Here is a 21,000-nt window from a genome sequence, read left to right as displayed (position 1 = left end):
GCATGAAGCATGACTGCAAAGACACCCAGGTCGAGTCAGAGGCCTGGGCGCCCTCCTCCAGCCAATTCACCAACCTACGGTGACGGTCCTTGTGAGTTGTAGGCAAAAGGGACTGGCATATGGAGAAGCTGCCAATGTCGTGGTCTGGATGCAATCAGTATAAGCACCTCTCATGGTGGTCTTCCACGTACACGTTCTTGAGGCGACAATAAGTACAGGGCTTCAAAATCGCAATGGGTGAGGAAGGACTCAAACTCATGAGGAAGACTTGACATGGTGAAGAAGATCCGTCGATGGTCAGGATCTTCACCGGCAACTAGTCCCCACTGCCAGTAGTCAGTGAAGTGAGTGATCTTGAAGAAACCGATAGAAACATTTTGATTTCGAGGAGCAAAACAACAAGAAATCCCAACACTTAAACGTGCTGTAAAACTCTGAAGATGACCCCCAGAGGCGGAGCTAAGGAGGACTAATATCATTGGCTTGGCCAGTATGATCCAAAGTGACAGCAGTAGGCTATATAAGTGACAAGCAGTTTTAAAGCGAAACTGCTTTAATATTAATGAGTATACCCAGCCTGACGATTGGGGAATATTCAATGATCATGTGTATCCGTGAAAGATCCAATGCTGGAGAACATCCATTTAACAAACGTGTTTTTAATTAAATATTCAAGCAAGCTATTAAATTACACTTTTTCTCCCTCCCTTTAAAAACGTATATCAATCAGTATAATTTTACGAGCAAAGCATGTTCTAATTAATACCATATCAACTATAAGGCACATGAGATTTTTCCGGCTGCCCCAAAGCAGAAGCTGAATATGGCCTCTTGGAATACAAGGGGCTTTTCCCACTTGACAACCAAGTCTAATGTAAATCTGGCAAAATTTGACATGTTGTGCTTGCAAGAAATTTGGCTCTCCACGAAACCTTCACTTGATGGCTTTGAACTAACCCACTCTCCAGCGATAAAGGGCCCTAAAGGAAGGCCTAGACCCGGCCTAATCACAGCAATCAAATTGGGCAGTGGACTTCACTTGAAAAAAGTGATAAAGGCAACAGATTTCTTCTTGGCCACCAATATTGAATGGTCAGGGCAACCAGATTGCCACATCATAGTCACGGGAGACCTGAATGGTGACCTGCTCTAAACTAGTGGATCCTGGGATTTGCATAAGCTCCAACTGGTACCCGAGCCCATGTCTGGGAACATCCCAACGTGGGAGAACCAGGGCCACGCAGCTACAATTGACTATATTCATGTCTCACGTAGCCTACTGGCATCTACGGATTAACTCAAGGTGGCAGGACCAAACACAGTGACCACAATATGCTGACCTTTGCATGGTTTTCTTACAAACCTGCTGAAACCTATGCAACTACAAATGTTGAGCCAAAATCCAGCGGGACCAGACTGAGACTTACCGAAAAGGCGATCATCTCATGGACACAGAATTACATCTTCATAAAGGCAACAGACATCTCAAGCAAAACAAACCTCGCTGATTACTCTACTGCTCTCTCGATTTTCAAACCTAGAAAGGCAAAGACCTCTATGCATCCAAACTCAACCAACCATGCCTACAAAGTATAACTGGTGGAGAAAAGGAAGCACCTCAGAAAATTGAGACGTGAAGCAAAGAAGCCTCACTCAAAAGTTAAGATGATGGATGTTACAAATGCACTCAAAAGCTATCGTACCTGGCTGAGAAACATCAAACTTCATAGATACCAGGAAGATGCAGAGGCCATGCTCCGCACAATCTGCGGAAAGAAGTCTAAGGACTTTTGGTCGCTAATAAAGGGTAATGCCAAGGGAGACAATCAATCATTACAGAACTCAGTGGGCGACCAACGATGGGAAAAACACTTTAAGGCACTGTACAGCACACCAGAGAAATCAAAGCCTCCGAGTGCCATCAGAAGCACTGCAGAATGGCAGATTCCTACTGACCAAAATACGATCCAGTTGAAAATAGAGACTGAATGGCTCTCGGGCCGCTGGACCCGACAGCATTACCAACTTTAATCTAAAATAAAATGCTGAGCCGTGGTCAATCTTCATAATGGAAGTGTTTAAGAACTGCATCCGTGGTGCCGCCATCCGCACTTATGGAAAAAGGCAATAGTGGTGCCCATCTTTAAGAAGGGCGTCAAAGATAACACAAACTACTATCCCCCGATAGCTCTACTCGATTCCATAGGGAAACTCTTTGGCTCATTGGTTCTCGAAAAGCTACAAGATTGGATAGTGACCTCCAAAACGGCAGACCCACTTCAAGCGGGATTCGCTAAAAATCTGGGGATGACGGCGAACATCCTGGCCCTGAGCGTCCTGAAAGCCAAAGTCCTGGAGGGATGACCAAAAATCTATATGGCCTTCATCAACCTGGTCCAGGCTTTTGACTGGGTCGACAGAGCTCTTCTGTGGGAAAAACTAGAGCAGCGCGCCTGCCTGTCGGAGATCATGAACCCCATTAAAGGAGCTGTGCTCAGGCACTTCGATGTGCGTTCGCCTTAATCAGAAAGGTTTGTTATCCTCATCGATAAACACAGGCCACAGAATTAAACAAGGATGCCCGTTGGCTCCTGCATTGTACAACACTTACACCAAGGACTTTATGGAGCATGAGAATAGAGCGCGCTCTTTCCCTCCAACTCTGGGCGAGATTAAAATCTCAACACTGCTTTATGCAGATGATATAATCCTCATTGATCAAACACACATAGGACGCCAGAGGCAAATTAACAATTTAGCCACTTACCTGAAAGAAAACAACCTTCAGATGAATCAAGACAAAACAAAAATCATGGCACTAGGAAAAAACTTGAGAAAAGCAGAGAAGTTTGTCTGGTTAACTGAGGATCAGCCCCTCAAACTTGTAAATGACTTCAGATACTTGGGAATAATACTGAGTAAAAACAGCAAGAAGTCCTGATGCAAGAGTGCCTTCTGACAAAAGTGTGTCTCCTGATCACCCAGACCAGAGCCCTAGCTAAAAAATTCAGGCGCTTCACCTTATCCCCCACTTTGTCATTCTACAAAATGAAAGTTACTCCAAGTTTAACTTACGGGGTCAAAGCCCTGCCATATTTACCAGCCAAGTTTTGGCCGCGGCTAGAAGGGACAGATTGAAGGAAGGCGTTAAATCTGCCACAATCTCTTCCCATCTCTCTGATCAGGCGAGAACTTACTTTGCAATCACTGAGCTTCATTGTGGCACGGAATGGACTCATGCTTTACAGAAAAACACTGTTACCCTCGCCTCTGCTCATCCTGAAGGCAATAAATCAAGAAATCTCTGCTGGATCTTGTAAAATGCTTTGAGAATGGGTGTCAAAGAAAGAGCAGATTTTGAATTGGGTAGGTAGCTCTGAAGAGGAGCTTATCAACAATCCAGAAAAGGTAAAAAAACGTCTGCTGGAGAGAGATTGGACACAAACCCTGGAAGATGCTAGCACCTCCATGCTGGTCCACGACTTCCCCACAGACACGGCAAAAGTCAACACAGTACGAGCCTACCTGGCAAAATGAACAGACAGGAAACTTCGCGAAAATGTTATGAGAATTTGTCTAAACATCTTACACACAAACGAAATCCTGGCCAGAAGGAAACAATCAGACTCTAACAGATGTCGCTATTGCTTACAACCAGAAACAGTTAAACACCTCTTGTTAAGCTTTCAAAGGGTGACTGCCTTACTCTCCTGTCACCTAGGCCACCTCTCTGCAACCTTCCGAGCTATGATAAAGATGAATGGTGGCGTCGGTTGCTGAGTGGGGAGAAGAGGAGCTGGACAATTGCAGTTGTAGGCTTCTTCAAAAACCTCGGACTGATTTCTAGCCCTTAGAGCATACTTAAGGAGGAGACAAAAATGGATCACTGGAACATTTTTTTAAGAATTCAAACAGTTCACAGTGGAACCACTCAACCTCCAGGGATAAGACTTGTAAAAATTGTTTTAAATTCAATTGAACAAAGTATAAAAAATAAAAATTAATACATGGTGTATTCTTTAAGTAGTAAAATGAATATAAATCTGGAAAAGGTGCTTAGAAAATAATTAGTGTATGCATTTCAATGTTTCCCCAAAAGGTCTTTTTTTCCAAAAAAAGAAAAACTCAATCCACTCTACATGGGACAGTATACACAAACACATCATGCAGAGCGTACTGTTCCATTCCCTCGCCTCTTAAATACTCTATGGCTGACTGTTCACAGAGATCCTTCACAGTATACTGTTGCACGTGCACACACATTCAATCTCCTATAACTTACTATGCACAGACAGGCTAAACAGAGTTGTTTCGATCCATGAGTGCATAAACTCTGTGTTCTACAGCAGGGAACGCAAAAAACAGAAGAACCACTGATGCATAAATGTGCATTATCCTCCCCTTCTCTACATTAAATGGTACAAACACATGCCTTACAAAGAACACTGTCGCATTAGTACACAGCTTCTACCCTCTACAGTTGCCAATCGGTTTCATGAAAAGATAGCTGCTTACCCCAAGTGTGGTGTTCTGCTTGTTGTAGCCAGCATAGTGAAGTATGCTCTCAGTAGCCATAGCCAACCCTGTGTGCTGTGATAAACCGGACACCCAGTTCTGATGCTTATTCAGGTATTCCTAGATGAAAGAAGGAAGTGTCTTTTACAGGTATATTCTTTATGGCATCAGATGCTCATTTCTGACATGGTGAGCTTAGAGAAGACATCCAGAAAGGGGATTCACTGTAAGCCCTCATTTTAGGAAAGTGAATTTCCATGAGTCTTGGAATGACATGTAAGTGATGAGTAGCTCAGCATTAGAAACAATATAACATCTGGCAGAGACAAAAGTTGAAACCGTGGAGAACACCACCAAGCCGAGATGGAACACCCACAACCAATGCAGCCTTCTACTAGGATAAGAACATCCAGCATGTGGAGACAAGTGGAACAAAGAATAAGGAATAGTGAGGCGAGGAAAAGTACTAACTACTAGTGTAGCCTGAAAATACAAGCACTGGGAACAGGACTAGAAGACGGGAACGAAGAATGAGGAACGGCAACAAGGGAAAGTAAAGCACCTTTAAGGCTGCAGCTTTAAACACAGCGGACGATAAAAAGCGGAACAGAGTGAGAGACACCAACGAGGTGAGGGAAAGTAGCAATGATGTGCTCAGATAGGATTGAAAAGGAGTGTGGGAGCCCCTGTTCTGAGTTACGAACATGGGTCAAATACACTTTTCTATTGAATTTCTTCCACTCAGGAGGGTCTACAACCATGTTTTAGCTCACTGGATATTTCTCCTCTGGAAAAGGTACAGTGAGCTAAAACATGGTTGCAGACCCTCCTTAGTGGGCAAATGGGTATTAAGAGCAGGATAATGGAGTGCTGTTCCTCACCCTTCGTTGCTCTCTTCTCCTTTTGATAGGTGTTCTTGTGCTGTTTTAAATCCTGCAAAACAGGCAATGGCTGGCAGTTTTAGAATTAATCATACCCTCTGGCACTGCTCTGGATAAACATCCAGACCATTATCCTTCAGCCTGCCAAGAGATTAAACAAAGGGGAAAGACAATATGCAAGTCAGGCTTGGTCGCACCCCAAAAGTGACAGTTCAGCCCAAACTGCTTTGTCACATCCGTTTTGCACGAGACCACAAGCAAGCCCAAACATATTTCAGCCTCTTCCTCATCAGTGAGTTGTGTCTTGGGAGTCTTGGGTTGCCAAGAGCTATGCCCGAGTTTAATATTAATTTGAAACCTTCCAGCAATCACCTCTTTTTGTTTTGCTGTTTTAAACCCATGTATGCGAAACTGGTGCTTTCTCTTGCCTTAGTGCTGCTCACACCACACTTCGTCTCTGACACTCCCAGTGAAAAGCGGGTAACCAGTGGTCTAATTCCATTTGCAGGGGAGAACACCAGAACTTTCAGCAGGAAGAGAACGAGGGGAACTAAGAGTGAAGATCAGGAAGAAGCATTGTCCAGATCAGGAATGTACTCCTCTTGATGGGCACTAACACTGTTTCAGAGAGTTCCACATAGTCACTCTGAGAGCAGTTCTTTGTGATAGTCACTTTTGTTTATCTGGAGGTTTTCATCTCCACTAAAAATAAGAAGGTGGCTTATTTTATGAAGCTTGAAGATGACATTTTACTAAGTCAAGCTAAGCGCAAAATTATAAATATGGACGATTCTCACCACTACCGGTGTTAATGTTTCTTAAGGCCACGGTTGTGCCTATTTTAAGCTATGGGGCTGAGGTATAGGGACACTTGCCGCAACCCTTTTGGGGTAGACTCGAGGGGCTCTTTCGGAGGCAGATGCTGGGTCTTCCTAACTGCATCCGGTCAGCAGTTGTGAGATATGAACTGGGCTTGACCTTGCTTTCTGCCATGGCAACCTGGAAACATCTTGGCTTATATAAAAATAGTCTAGTCCACCCTGACGCGTCACTATTTGGTGTCCTGAATCATGCAATTGAAAATTCTAGTGACATTGGCCTGTGTGAGTGGGCTATTTATGGGGATAAATTGTTTAAGTCTATTGATACTACTGTAGATATGTTGTGTGCTGCTCCAGGTAAAATTAAGAGGACATTGTGTAATATGGACTGAATTTCTACCAGCGACATTACAAAAACCTTTAAATTATATTCTAACATCAGTAAAATAGAGAGACCGCTGAACATTTTACCATGGTACCTCGTAAACTTTCCTGATACTAGATTTAGTATACATTATGTACGTGCAAGACTAAATGTGCTGCCTATGATGGAAGTGCTGGGAGCTGGCAACATATCGCCACAGTACAGAGATCATGTAGATTTTGTAGGCAGAACACAATCGTAGAAACATTTAAGCATATTTGGCGGATAAAAGACAATTGTATTTTTAACAATTGTATCAGGATGTACACTTTATTACTTCGGCGCAGCTTTGGAACAAGATTATGGGGCGACATGTGTCATTTATTTTGGCCACTGGAAAGTTGAGCATGGATATTTTTCCTGACTTTGGTTAGAACTAGTTGGGACTCTCCTTTTCTTTTTTTAAATCTATTTGAGTAAAACTCCGTTTGGTTTCATCAATGTCTTCTAATGTTCTCTACTATGTAATTGATATTGCTGTGTTTAACCATATCCTAATAACATAAAATAAAAAATAAGATAGTCACAATTGAAAGCTCTGCTGAGGCTTACTGGGCCTAAGACATTACATAACGTGGGATGAAAATAAATAGATACCTGCAGGTGTGATTTGGTGACAGACGGAGCCCACTTCATTGCTTCTTGCAGAATCATTCCACAGCGTGCAGCAAAGTCCTTCACAATGCTCTGCAGAAAAATAGATACAGCATTAGTTCCTCCTAACTAAACTTTGCCTTGCCCAGGATAGTAAAAGGGTAGGACGACACTAGCAAGGCTACAACACTAGAATTCTAATGCATAAACCTGCTGCATAGCTGCTGCACTCGCTTTGAAGCGCCTCTCCACAAAATACAGTTTTTGTTACCTTACCAACTATGTTTTTATTATCTGAAGATGCACACCAGATTTTAAAAAAACATACTAAGGACTTCTTTAACAAAACTATGAGTGGGCTGCATATTGGGAAACCTTTTTATCATATACTTCACCTGTGCGTACATTACTGTGATGTTCCAACTCCTAAATGAATATTTTTATTTTTACCATTCAAGGTCACATGTGTTTGACGCCATTCATTTGCAAATCAAATTCCTACATTACACCCTTGGCAAGAAGGCACTGTTTCCTTGATTGGTTTACAGACTTTTTCCTTCGGGAGATCGAATCGGAGACCTCATCCAGGACGCAAACCTGTTGTGCCTCCTTGAGAGGCCCTAAGCATGTCTTGTTCATAGAGTAAGTTTAGCCCAGACACAAGGGTACTATATTAGACCGCACATTGTTGATGTTTGACATATTTATATTATACTCACTTGCAATTTCAGGCACACTTTCACGCAATATATTTGGCAAGCAGGGATGAGAACTCATGTCTCAAGGTCAGCAAGTGAGCCACTAGGCCCCTGTAAATGAAGTAAATTATGGTTGAGCTGCATACGACATGATAAAAGCTCAACTTACACCAGCTCACATCAGTGTGCTGGTGCAATCTCTTTACAGCTTCTCTGTATCTTGATTCTTTGATAGCTGGGGAACCAACGTCCCTGTTGAAAACCATCATGACATAGCTTTGCCCATAACCGTACAACTGATGGGGACATATCACATTCCTTACCCACAGGGTTCTCCAACTCCAGGTCTCGAGGGCCACAGTCCGGCAGTTTTTTTGGATATCCCTCATCATTAATGTGAAAACATTTGCATATATGTAGAAGCATTGTATACAAATTTATCTCGTGAATAGTATCGCCTCAGCAATGAGTGGCATCCTGAAAATCCAACATGTTTTCTGACCTAGAGGCCTGGAGTTTGTCAACCCTTCTTCAAATATTGTTTGCAATGGAATTGTATGTCTTAGTCCTTATGCCATTGTTCATTCTTTCGATCCTGTGTGGAGGGGCTGAAAATGTCGCAAATAGAGTGCAGTGTTGCGGTATTGACACTGTACCCTCGCCCCATTCATGTCCATCAAGCCACCTTTCTTTCATGCTTAGTGTGGTTTTCTTTACATTCCTGCAACTGAGGAACCCTCTTTCAGCCAAAGTACGGTGCACCAAGCTTTGCAGAGCACTTTTAAGAATCCACAATCTATCTTTGATTTTTCCAGCTAATAATAACCTACGCATTCTGAAACTAATGTTATGGAGCTGCCCCCCAGCCAGGAGAGTGGGCGAATGGGTTTGGGGATCAATTTGTGGTCTGCAAATGTGTGCTCTGTAGGAGTGGACTATGGTGCCTTCTGCAGGCACATTGCTAAACTTCTGGCTGCAACAATTGGGATTTCTGTCCCATGCCACGATAGCCAAAGGAATATCACCCAGATGGGCAAAATCCCAGCAGGACCACCTGAGCAAGTTAGAGTGGGATTTAAGATGGTGCTCAGCCTGCTAAGCAACAAACTAAGAAAGGTGAAAAGGGTATGCGAGAGATCGGCCAACAGGGGGCGCAGGGATGAAGTAACTCCTCTGCATAGCTCCCTTCCCGCCGGGTACATAAGGGGTTTCAGCCGCCCCAGAAAGCCCCCAAGTCCCCTGTATCACATTAAGACCAGCCAGAGCAGCCGCGGGGAGACCAGCCTCCCAGGGCAGGTGGGCAAGAGCACAGTGAGGCGGGTCTAGCTACGCGAACTGGGGCATAGGCGCGGGAGCTCCTGGGCCACAAAGTCACAGGAGAAGGAAGCCGCACAACAAAGCAGCAAAGGCCCATGCGGAGAGAGGCCTGTAAGTCGGGAGTGGGAGAGGCAAAGAGACGAACACAGAGTCTTGGAGGCAGACAGACCTGTATATTGAAACCTTCCTGATAGTGCAGCAACCAAACCCAGACTAGCTGTGCGGTGGCCCCAGGCCTTACAAGTTGCTACCCAGACCGGTCTTGAGGGCCAGTGAGCTGGACAGTGGTGACATCCCGGTGACAACCCGGATCGGGCACCTGGGATCCTGGCTGAAGGTGGAGCCCCCCCTTCACTCCCCAACACCGCCCTGGGTAAGAGGACTCTGTCCACCAGAGGAACTGTTGGGAGCACAGGGCCCCCAGCAGCAGAGAAGGGTGCACATGGGGAACAGTTGTTTCACCCATTGACAAAGTCAATGAAGGGGCCTCCCTGGAGGAGCTGAGGGTGATCTCCCGGGCTGGAACCCAGGGATCCGGACGGCTGCAGACATGGAACTTAGGGAGCCACATCCACAAGCAAGAGGTCTCCTCGAACTCCACTCTGGCTGGCACAAAGCAACATCCACTGCTCCAAGAATTGGAAGTCGACCATCCAGAAGTATCAATTTGTGACACCCCCCAGATTGCATAAGAGACAGCATCTGCCCCAATCACTAATGGAGTGCGTGACGTTGATAAAAAAGGACATGGCGGCATTGCTGGACGAAATTAGGGGTTTCCGCGCTGAAATTGATCTTAAACTAGACAGCCTAGATAAGAAGGTAAACAACATGGATGACAGACTCCAAGGGCTCGGGGCCAACCAGACCACCGTTGAAATGTTGGAAACCCAAATGGACATGCGGATCTCAGAGTTAGAAAGGAGGGAAGAGTGAAAATGGACGACTTTGAAAACCGTGAGCAGCACAATTATTTACCATTTTTCAGTTCCCGGAGAAAGAGGGGGACACACAAAGACATATCATCTGGGTGATAAACATTGTCAAGAAGGTCTTCAATGGGAACAATACCACGGAGCCCACCATCGACAGGGCACATGGAGCAGGAGGGGGGGGTGCGGGGGCCTCAAACCATACACAAATCACTTTTCAGGATCTCTCATTGTTCACCCTAACCAGGTGCAGACTGAGAGCCCCTATGACTACGTGGCTCAGTTCAAAGGGAGTGTGCTATAGATGGGCTTCCCCTTTTCCCTGGCATTTGAATACGAGAGATTCATATGTAGGCTGATCAAGGAGGATGACATCAGCAGGGTCTCCACAAACTACTGGGAGAGGAGACGACAAGACCCCCCACCCTCAGAAGATGGGCGTAGGGTTTAAGGTGGAAGTGAAGTGGGGGAACTGAGGGGGTGTGGAAATGTGGTGGGCTTCTAGGGGAGTTCAGAGAGGGGTACACTAGGAAAAATAAGCCAGAGGTGGGAGGAAGTTGGTGGTCTGGCTCAGCAAAGCAATGGGCACATCACAGGGTCAGACTCTGAGTGGGGGGTGGTTGTTCTTATTTGTCTTATTACAGGGGGCACAAAGAAGTTCTGTTTGGCATGCTGCAAAGGGGCGGGAGGAAGGAGCAATACGGTGAAAGATACAGCACCATTGGGCTCAATGATGGTTAAACATGATGGGGGAGGCATTTGGAGGTATTGGAAGGGACCAAATGACTGACCTAGATTTCACCCTTAAGATGGGTTCATTGAATGCATGCGGCGTGAATTCCCCATTCAAAAGATCCTTAACAGGCCGTGAGTTAAATCGACTGAAATTGGACCTTATGTTCCTACAGGATACCAACTGGCAGAAAGGTAGAGATCAGTCTCTGAGAGAAAGGTCGATAGACGTAATCTATTATACATTCTGACCATCCAAAAAGAAGGGGGTAGCGCTTATAGTGGCCAATAGACTAGACTTAAAGACCGCAGAACTCAAGGACCCGGGAAGGAGGGGTTGGCAAGGGGGGGAGGGGTCGCTTCATATTTATCAACGGGCTCATAAAAGGGAACAAAGTGACGGTAGGGTCGGTATACTGCCCAAATGAGGGACAAGACCAATTATGGGACTCAGTAAAGAGGAATCTCTAGTTATTTGTTGAAGGCCTGCTAGTGGTGAGGGGCGACTTCAACATGGTGCTTGACCAGACAACAGACAGAAAGAATTACTCCCCAGGTAGTGTCCCAGGCACAGGTAAAGCAGTTCAACGCGTCCGACAAATTAATGAGGAGCTGGGCGTGGTGGACTCCATGATCCAATGAGGAGCGGGTGACCCCTTGTTCACCTACTATTCAAAGGTTCACAACGCATTCTCAAGAATCGACTACATCTTCCTGGAAGACAGTCTAAAAAAGAAGGTTGTGAAATCAACCACCGAGCCATACCATGGTCGGACAACTTAGTGAGGCCTGCCGTAGGGGACTGGTTGAACATGAGACGTAGAGTTAGATGGGTATGCAATGACCTCCTATTGAAAGATAGGGAGGTGGCCTTGGGAGTATATGTTTTGAGGAGCTAATTTTAATTAAACTCCTTGGAATTTACCTTTTCCAACCTTAGGTTTTATAATTCCCAGGTTGCTGGGCCAAAGGCTATCCATATTGAATCTGTTAACTGAAAAAAAACGGGGACACTTACCTGAATGTGAATGCGATTCTGCAAACAGATGACACCTGTGCCAACAGCAGAGCCACAACACTATACCCAATCAACAACCACTACTTTGTTAGTGTTTGTTCTTTAGTAGCCACTCGAATCAATACAGAATGGGCTAACCAGTACTGACTCATTTTAAATTACTTACATTTCTGTTTTCCTTTAGTAATTTAGAGGACAGAATTGCATTGACTATACCACAGAGGGAACCGTGATTGACCCTTTCTACCACTATCAAAAAGATCTTGTTTACAGTAGGACTCCCCCCTATACTATTTTAGTAGCCATTAAAATTCAGTACTTTCTCTCAACACATGTTAGTTTAATTTCACTAAATTTGTATAATATGTCCTAGATACTCCTGGAAACATTTTGTGTAAATTGGACCCGAATCTGATACTTACCGTTGAGCAAAGAACAGCTTCATCATCTAACTTTTAAGAAAAAGGAATAGGGTAAGCACATTACCTACTCTAATCATTATTAGGCTCTAAAACTTTACCACTATGATGTTTATCAAAGGAGCAGGATATGGACTGGTTATTAAAATATTCTGTCAATAGGAAACAGTCAAAAAAACATGCAACAAGTATTTAACAATGAACTAAATTGAGCTCTGGTACTTACAAATTAAATAATATTGGAATGGTAGATCTCAATACTCTCTCTCATTTGATTTGATGACAATTCTGGTCAACCTTTGATGATGTTAATTTACTCTAAAAAGAACACTTTCAATGTTATTTTTGCTTGGGTAACAATTTATTGAAATGTTGAAACAATTCAGTTTGTATCTCTAATTTAATTAAGAATATTGTTTCATTTCTCTTGACTAGATTTAAAGTTTGATTGTCATAATGAGCCCCTGAAGAAGAGAACCTTTCTCGAAACGCGTTGGGCAACCTTGTTTGGATCAATAAATCCTGAATAATTCAAAAATGAGGCTGCAAGTTGATTTTGTAAAAAATGTAGAAAATGTAAAAAATGTAGAAACTATTTTGATTACATTGTAATATCTAAAAAAAAGTGATGATCATACCACCTTATACTATATTATATTTTTGTTAAACAAAGAGTATAAATATCAAACTATTTATTTATTTATAAACATTTGGCTATATAGCCTCTGATAATGTGGAGGGGACGGGAGTTCCCCAATAGGGAACCTATCTTGTTCTCCTTGGGAGTGCTATCGTCCACAAAATAATTCTTCTGCATCAAGGATAATGGGCAAGTGGGGGTGCCAGGAGTGTGAGAGGCCTTTAAGGCGATGATTCGGGGGGCAACATATAAGGCTGGGGGCCTACAGGAAGACAGAACAGGTTAAACAGGAGATGGACCTGAGGGGAAAAGTGGAGGCCTTAAGTCCTGGGGAGTCGACAAACACAAAGACATCGTCAGGGGTTTCGGAGAAACTAAGGAAATACAAAGTCCAATTGGGGACCCTACTGATACATAAGACGGAAAAACAATTGATGTATCTTAAACAAAGATACATGGAAAAAGGGGAACGGTCGGACAAGATATTAGCCTGGAAGCTATGGGAACAGAGGAAGGCAAGAAGGGTGGCAGCAATACGTCCGGAAGGGGGTAAAAGGGTCTATGGCGATGACAGCATATTGGAAGAATTTTGCCCCCTTGGCCCCCTACCTGCAAGGCTAAAAACCTCGGGGTCATCTTCGATTCCACACTCTCCTTCTCTCCTCATATATCTGATGTCTCTAAGAAATCACACTACCAGCTGCACCTCCTCAGAGGTATTCTTCCCTTCCGCTCCTTCCCCCAGAAGCTCACTGTCTCCCGAGCCCTGGTTCTCTCAAGGCTGGACTACTGTAACAGCCTCTATCTTAATCTCCCTGCCTCCACTCTCCGCCCTCTGCAACTTATCCAGAACAGAACTGCAAGACTTATCCTTGGCCTCAAGCCCAGGGACCGTATCTCTCCAGGATTGAAATCTCTTCACTGGCTCCCAGTGGCTGCGAGGATTAAGTTCAAAACCCTCTGCATTGTCCACAAGGCCTTCTGGGGCCTGGGGCCTAAATACCTTCAACTCTCTCTTCCTAAATATCTTCCTTCACGAGCCCTTCGCTCATCCGTCTCCAACTCCCTCATGGTCAGCCGCTTCTCGAAGCAACGAGCTGGGGGTAGATCTCTCTCCGCAGCAGGGGCCTCCCTCTGGAACAGCCTTCCTGCCTCCCTGAAACTTGAGGAGAACCATCTCCGGTTCCGGAAGCACCTCAAAACCTTCCTCTTCGCTTCTGCCTTCTCTCTCCCTCTCCCCTGCTAAACCTGCTTAACTCCCCTCTGAATTCTGCACTAAACCTGCATCTGGGCCACTCTCAGCGACCTTTGTCCAGGGCCCAGCCACTCTCCACTTGCACTGCCTCCCTGGCTCCCCCTACACTGTGGGACTGTCACTGTATCCCTACAGCCCCCTTCCTAGCACTTGCTCTGCACTTACCTCGCACTTGCCACCAGCTGGCCCTTTTTATTTATTATTTATTATTTATTATTTTATTACGCTACTTACCTTGTACTGCACTTTCCCCCCCACCTCCTCCCCCTGCACTTTCCCCTTTTTCCCCCTACCTCTGCACTTGCGCGATCTGAATGACACCTGGCCTAGTAGGATCGTTTGTCTGTCTTCCCCTTGTTTCCCTCCCTCCCTGCCTCGTCGCGCCTTGAAACACTTGTGTATAGGCGCGTTACAAATACCATATCATATCATATCATCATAAGTACTATGAACACCTCTAGTCAACTGAATACAGAGGAGACGGAACACACATTGACAGATTCCTAGATAAGGTCCCTATCCCGGATGAAACACTAGAAAAAGCGGCTGCACTAGAAGCCACAGTGACCGAGGAGGAAATAATCCAAACCATAGGGAAAATGAAAGGGGGAACAGCCCCTGCTGACGATGGCTTCTCAGTGCATTTCTTCAAGACGTTTCGCTCACCCTGGCTCCATTTATGGCTAAAATGTTTAACCAGGCATTGCAGTGCTGGTTGCTTCCAGAATTGATGCTTGGGGCACTAACAGTAGTGATCCCGAAAGAAGGGAACGATCCGGCCATTTATCAATCATACCAGCCGATCTCCATGTTAAACGCCGATGTAAAGATCCTAGCGAAGGTGCTGGGAAATAGGCTTGAGCTAGTTATGCCAACACTGGTGCATGGGGATCAGGTAGGGTTTATCTCCAGGAGTCAAGGAACTGACAATATCCGAACGATGATTCATTTAATGCATTTAACCCCGGAGCAAAATTTAGATGCTTCCCTGGTCTCCATTGACTCGAAAAAAGCATTTGATCGAGTGGAATGGACCTACATGGTGAAGTTACTGCAAAAAATGGGGTTTGGCCACAACTTCCGACGTTGGATTGCGGCTCTGTATAGAGATCCAAAGGCCAAGGTACCGGTGAATGAGGTGCAGTCTCAGCTCCCTTAACACAAGGCAGGGATGTCCCATCTCACCCCTGTTATATGCACTTTCAATGGAACCGTGAGCAATAGCAATTAGGGAAAACCCAGGGATTAAGGGGATTCAATGTGGAGAGGTGAACTTTACACTGTCCCTGTTGGCGGATGACATCTTGACACCCTTCCAGAGCACCTGAGTCACATAGCCTCCTTATGACACTTATCGGGCCTCAAAATAAACGTGGCAAAATACAGTGTCAAGCCTCTCCGTCCTGCAGACAATAGCATTCAGGAAGCGGGACCCACAGGAGGGATGAGAGTAGAGCTTGACAGGATGACCTACCTGGGAATAGTAATACCTAGAGATCTGAATCAGGACTATGATGGGGCGTTGAGAAGCGACCTTTCTCGCTGACGGCCACTAACTGTCACGTTGTATTGTAGAATTACTTCTATCATGATGAATTTTCTGCCATGGTTACTGTGCTTGTTTATCTCCCTCCCATCTCTGCTCCCAGAAACCATTTTCAAAAACTTGAATGCCACGGTGTCCAAATGTGTCTAGCAAGGGAAGAGACTCAATATCAAGAGAACAGCCTTAATGCTACCTAGAGATTTCAGAGGATGTGGGTTCCTAGACTTCCAACTGAATTATAATGTGCCCAGTTGCAAATACTTTTAAAACATATGATGGATGACATGGGTACCTATTGGACATACCTGGAACACTCATTTACTCACCCCAAGAAAGTCGGAGACCTTTTATGGTCCCCGAACAAGGCTACCCCCCCTGACAAGGTAAAGACCATCCAATCCCTGAGCTTACTAGATCTCTGTGGAAGAGGGGGGGGTTCCCAATGATCAGCTATCCTCCTGGCCGACTTCAATGAGTTTAGTGTGGGGGGCACCACAGGACTTGGGCAGGTATGGGTTCCGACAAACAAAGACATGGTCTGATGGGGGTCTCGAGAGGGGGGGGCAACTCTTATCGGAGGGAATATTCTTTTCGGAGAGACAAAGATTACGAGATGGTGGCAGAAATGTTGGTGAAAGAGGTACTGAGCTTTTTTGAATACCCGTGGCTGAAGGGTAGGTTGACAGAAGCTAGTTGGAGCAACAAGCTGTTGCGACCCCTTACATCTTTTGAACAAGCTATCAATGGAGCTGGCTCTAGGAAGGGGATTCTGTCAAAACTATAGAGGGTGATGGTGACAGCATATTTAACTCGGAGACAAACTCACAAGGTGTACTGGGACACACAGACTGGGACTAACATTTCAGAAGACGCTTGGGAGAAAATCTATAGCGTTATGTTTCATTGAAATCTCTTCACCTCAACAATGGAACACAATTTCAAAATGCTCCACTGCTGGCACTTGCCTCTCGTGAAACTCTCTAAAATGTATGGCAGAGTGTCACCACTTTGCCCAAGGGAAGGTGGTCAACCTGGTTCCCTCTTTCACATCTGTTGTATTTTGCATTCACTCTAACAAATTTGAAAGTATTCTTGTAACCTCCATGTGAAAGGCGCCCATATACCTTCGGGTTGGGTGCGCTATACAAATAAACAATCATGTGGTGGGCATGCCCAAGAATTCAGGTGCACTGGGCAGAGGTCCTCAGTTGGGTAAAGGAAATAGTGGAGGTGACCCTCAGCCTGGATCCACTACAAATGTTGGGTGTTCCAAGGGGGTGGGGGGAATAGAGAAGAATTACGATTTACTAAAATGTAGGAGGCCATGTTGAGAGCGGGGAGAGTGGCAATAGCCCAGAAATGGAAGAGCATGACCATTCTGACAAAAACAGACTGGAAGAATAAGTTGTGGGACATATTCACTATTGAAAAACTGACAGCTATAGATAATGATTGGGTTGAGTCATTTCACCAGGACTGAGGGATGTTCATTTTAAAATGGCAAAGTAGTAAACCAGGTCCCTGAGCCTGGGAGTTGCCTATATCAAGGGTGAGAGGCCTGCAGGGGCACGGTTTCATTTAAACCTGGAGCACAGCAACCACCCCCTCCAACCTGCATGTTTGGGGAGGGCCTGGTGTAAGTGTTCAGACTGGAAGTCGGACCCTGGTAAAAGGAGCAAATGTACAGTTTAAATGGAAAAGAGGATGGCGTCTCGGGTCAGTCTCGACCACTCATTATTTATGAAGTGCTTAGCCAAGCGCCCAGCAGTGTGTGTGTTTCAGAAGTTAGAGAGGGCAGGAGTAAAAAATATGGTAGGAATACATTTCATTATTACATTGGTAGTTCATGATGTAGGTATTCATTAAAGAAAATGCCAATAAAAAGTAAAGTTTATAAAAAAAAAGGTTATGTGAGCGCCTGCAGTCTATACCAAAATGATCATGCCTTCCATAATCCTTAGCACTTTGATGAGGGTGTTGGGTGGAGTACGCACTCTGCCCCGTCCCCTCCTTTGCCAATTCCCACATTCTTGTTGCATGCAGTCTACAATCTACCTGGAAGATTGAATGTGAGAGAGAGACAGAGAGAAAGAGTTAGACAGGTTTTGATGGTAGTTAAAAGAGAAAGTTGGAGCTGTCTGCAAAGGCCGTAGGTAGGGATGCAGGGAGAAGAGAAGGGTAATTTACATTGGTACGCCTTTTCATGCTATTGCTAAGACTTATAGTGCTTGTTGTTTTTCATGCACAGACTTTCCCTTATCATGACTTGCTAGGCATGGTAATGCCTTGTTATCTGAGATTTGAAGTTAGGCCCCATCAATAACATGCTCACCGTTGTACGTTCTACCTATTATTAGGCCCACTGGAATTTGCTCACAAATGCCCAACTGTAATTTTGATCCTTTGTTTCCAACTGCAAATTTGGCCCGCTGTTGTTTTGCTGACGGGTTTCTAAGTATAATGTTGCCCTTTTAAACGTTTGCTCCCGGAGCTATCAGTGTGATTTCACCACCCGGTACCCAATGCAATTAGTGCCTTATGCCAATTTTGCTTCCCGATGCCCAAAGTGGCTCAATATCACACTTTGACTTTGTTGCATGCTGAACTGCTCCTAGGGACCCAGCCTGGGTTCCCTAATCTGAACTATTGTCAGGAACTGTTCTCAGCCACTCTACTTGGTAATCACCACTACGTACTCCCTATGTCTTCCACTTCTGACTGTTTCCCCACTTTCATGCAGGGGCCAATCACTACACCTCATGGTAATTCAGGACATCTCCTCACAAGTATCTTACTCAAAGGGCACTACTGCGGACAAGTCACCAATGTCACACTGGATGGATGCTCCCAATTGACCACTGGACCCCTTATGCTAATCTTCCCACATTAAAATTCGGAACCTCCATGCTCAAACACAATATGCCTATCAACTAAGCCACTCGCACACGTTAACTGAATAACCCTCCCAACAGAGATCAAACAACTGAGTGATACACTTCTTCAATGAACGTTCATGTAACAGTCCCTGCCAGCGCATCCTAGCACCACAGACACACCATGCTTCATTCTGGACACACGTGCCTCTACGCTCGCAACCCAGAACACTTAAAAGGAAAAATAAGTTAGTTGTTTGTTACTTTTTTTCTTTCTTTATACCGTGCGCCGAACCCTGAGGTAACTGGGCGCCAGAGACTTAGAGCAGGTTACAACATATTATAGACATACAAAATAATAAGAATAAGTGCACATGACTGGGTTACATGGTGGTCAAGGGGCGGGCAACGGCAGAAATACGGTGGTGAGACAAAAGGTTAGTATGTCAGACAAAGGGAGAGTTCTTGTTGGCAAACCAGGACTTAGTGTTTGCCCTGAAGGTCCAAAAGGATGGTTCAGCTCTAAGGTTCAGAGGTATAGCATTCCATTGTTTGGCAGCTAGAAGCTGGAGCCATCTGCTTTTTTAGGGAGAATTTAGGGATGGATAGACAGTGAGAATACAGCATTCTAGTTGGTCTGGCTGATATGTGTTTGTTAAACTTGTCTGCCAGGTACTTGGGGGTGTCATTAGAGAGGCATTTGTGGACAATGACTAGTGATCTAAGGGTGATTCTGTCTCGTACCGGGAGCCAGTGGGCATCTTGTCTGAAGCTGGAGATGTGAGAGTGCCGCTCTAAGGGCATTATTCTGCAACACTTGCAATTTGTTCAAGTTGCGTTCTGAAGTGCCAAGGAAGAGCGTGTTGCAGTAGTCCATTTTTTAGAGCACTAGCGCCCTGGCTAGGGTCATGCAGCTGGAAGGCGAGAGGAAGGCTTTGCAGGCATTGATGAGCTTATTTGTGTAAGCCGTGGAGGAGGCTGTGACGTTTACTTGTTTTTTGAGCGAGAGTGTGGAATCCAAATAAACCCCTAGCATTTTGATATCTTTGGCTACTGTGATTAGTTACCATATATGTTGATATTAGCGTAACGGGGGTCCAGTTTGTTTATCCGTGGTTGGGAGCCGACAAGGAGCTCAGTTTTCTTGTCTTTGAGGCATAAGCCATTTTCTGCCAACAAGCTTGGATCTCCAGGTAGAGGTTGTTAATCCGTGTGGATGTAATGTTCTTTATATGTATTCTTCTCCTGCAGATTCCTCATTTGATAGATATTCACTCCAGCTTCGCTGCTTTGGAAAAAGTGGACAGGGGGCGCAGTGGATCTTGACCCAGCCGTCGACCATCGATCTGTCTTGCTCGACATCTGGTCGTCGGCTCCAGATGTGACATCAGGCATCATATAAATACCACCTCACTACGCCCAACTACGCCCCAACTATGCCCCAACTGCAGTACCACATGCTGCATAGGAAAACAGAGAGAACAAACGGGCTAATGATCCCCTAAAATAGAATTAACTATAGACCTCCGAAGGAGGAACAATTGAACAAACACTACAAGTCGGGTTGGAAAAATCTTTGTTTCAAAGAACAGTGGCAGGAAGACAGAAAACAAACACAGAGGACCATCACCAAATCAACGTGAAAGAAAAGATGCGCGCCAACCACTGAATTTCTGAGCGCGGATGGATGGGAGGGGAAGATGTGGAATCGGCTGGAGAAGAATACATAGAAAGAACATTACGGTAAGTAATTTCTCCTTCAATGGATTGCCTTTCTCCAGCAGATTCCTCATCCGATATACCTCCAAAGAAGTAAAAATGAAGGAGGCAGCCAGAAAGTTATACCAAGACATTTTGCAGCACGGCCCCGCCAAAACACGGAACAGAAGTACAAGCCACATCAAGACTGCAGTGCTTTGCAAAGGTATGCAGGGACGACCAAGTCGCAGAGTGACAAATCTCCCAGGTAGGGACTCCCCTCTGCAATGCTGTGGATGCTGAGACTCCCCTTGACAAATGGACCCCGATAACTGCTGGTAATTCCTTCCCAGCGGACTGGTAGCATTCATCTATGTAGAAAACTATCCATCGGGATAAAGTCTGTTTGGTTATGGGCAGGCCCTTACGGGGTAAGGAAAAAACCACGAATTGCTGGTTAGCTCTCCTGAAATCAGCTGTCCTGGCGATATAATAGCTCAACGCCCTCTTCGGGTCTACACGATGTAACAGTTCCTCCTGCTTAGACGGGTGCAGAGGAGGATAGAATACCGGAAGGTAAATGGACTGCGACAGGTGAAATTCAGAGACAACCTTGGGGAAGAGGCCAGGCCTTATC

At 45.1% G+C, this 21,000-nt stretch overlaps 1 protein-coding gene across 2 annotated transcripts in view; it reads right to left on the bottom strand.

The window, feature by feature from the left end:
* The window catches only part of PI4KA (phosphatidylinositol 4-kinase alpha), a 2,470,135-nt gene that overhangs the window by 1,251,980 nt on the left and 1,197,155 nt on the right, over positions 1-21,000 (bottom strand). For both annotated transcript variants that reach the window (XM_069619956.1, XM_069619957.1), the window contains exons 28-29: positions 7,239-7,328; positions 4,516-4,635 (exon numbers count right to left, since the gene is read on the bottom strand). In XM_069619956.1, the coding sequence (XP_069476057.1) occupies positions 4,516-4,635; positions 7,239-7,328 (210 nt within the window). The remainder of the gene's footprint in view (positions 1-4,515; positions 4,636-7,238; positions 7,329-21,000) is intronic.

The sequence above is a fragment of the Ambystoma mexicanum genome, chromosome 10 (assembly GCF_040938575.1).
Source record: "Ambystoma mexicanum isolate Mex_15411 chromosome 10, UKY_AmexF1_1, whole genome shotgun sequence".
Lineage (NCBI taxonomy): Eukaryota > Metazoa > Chordata > Amphibia > Caudata > Ambystomatidae > Ambystoma > Ambystoma mexicanum.
This window is presented reverse-complemented; position numbering and strand designations above follow the sequence as displayed.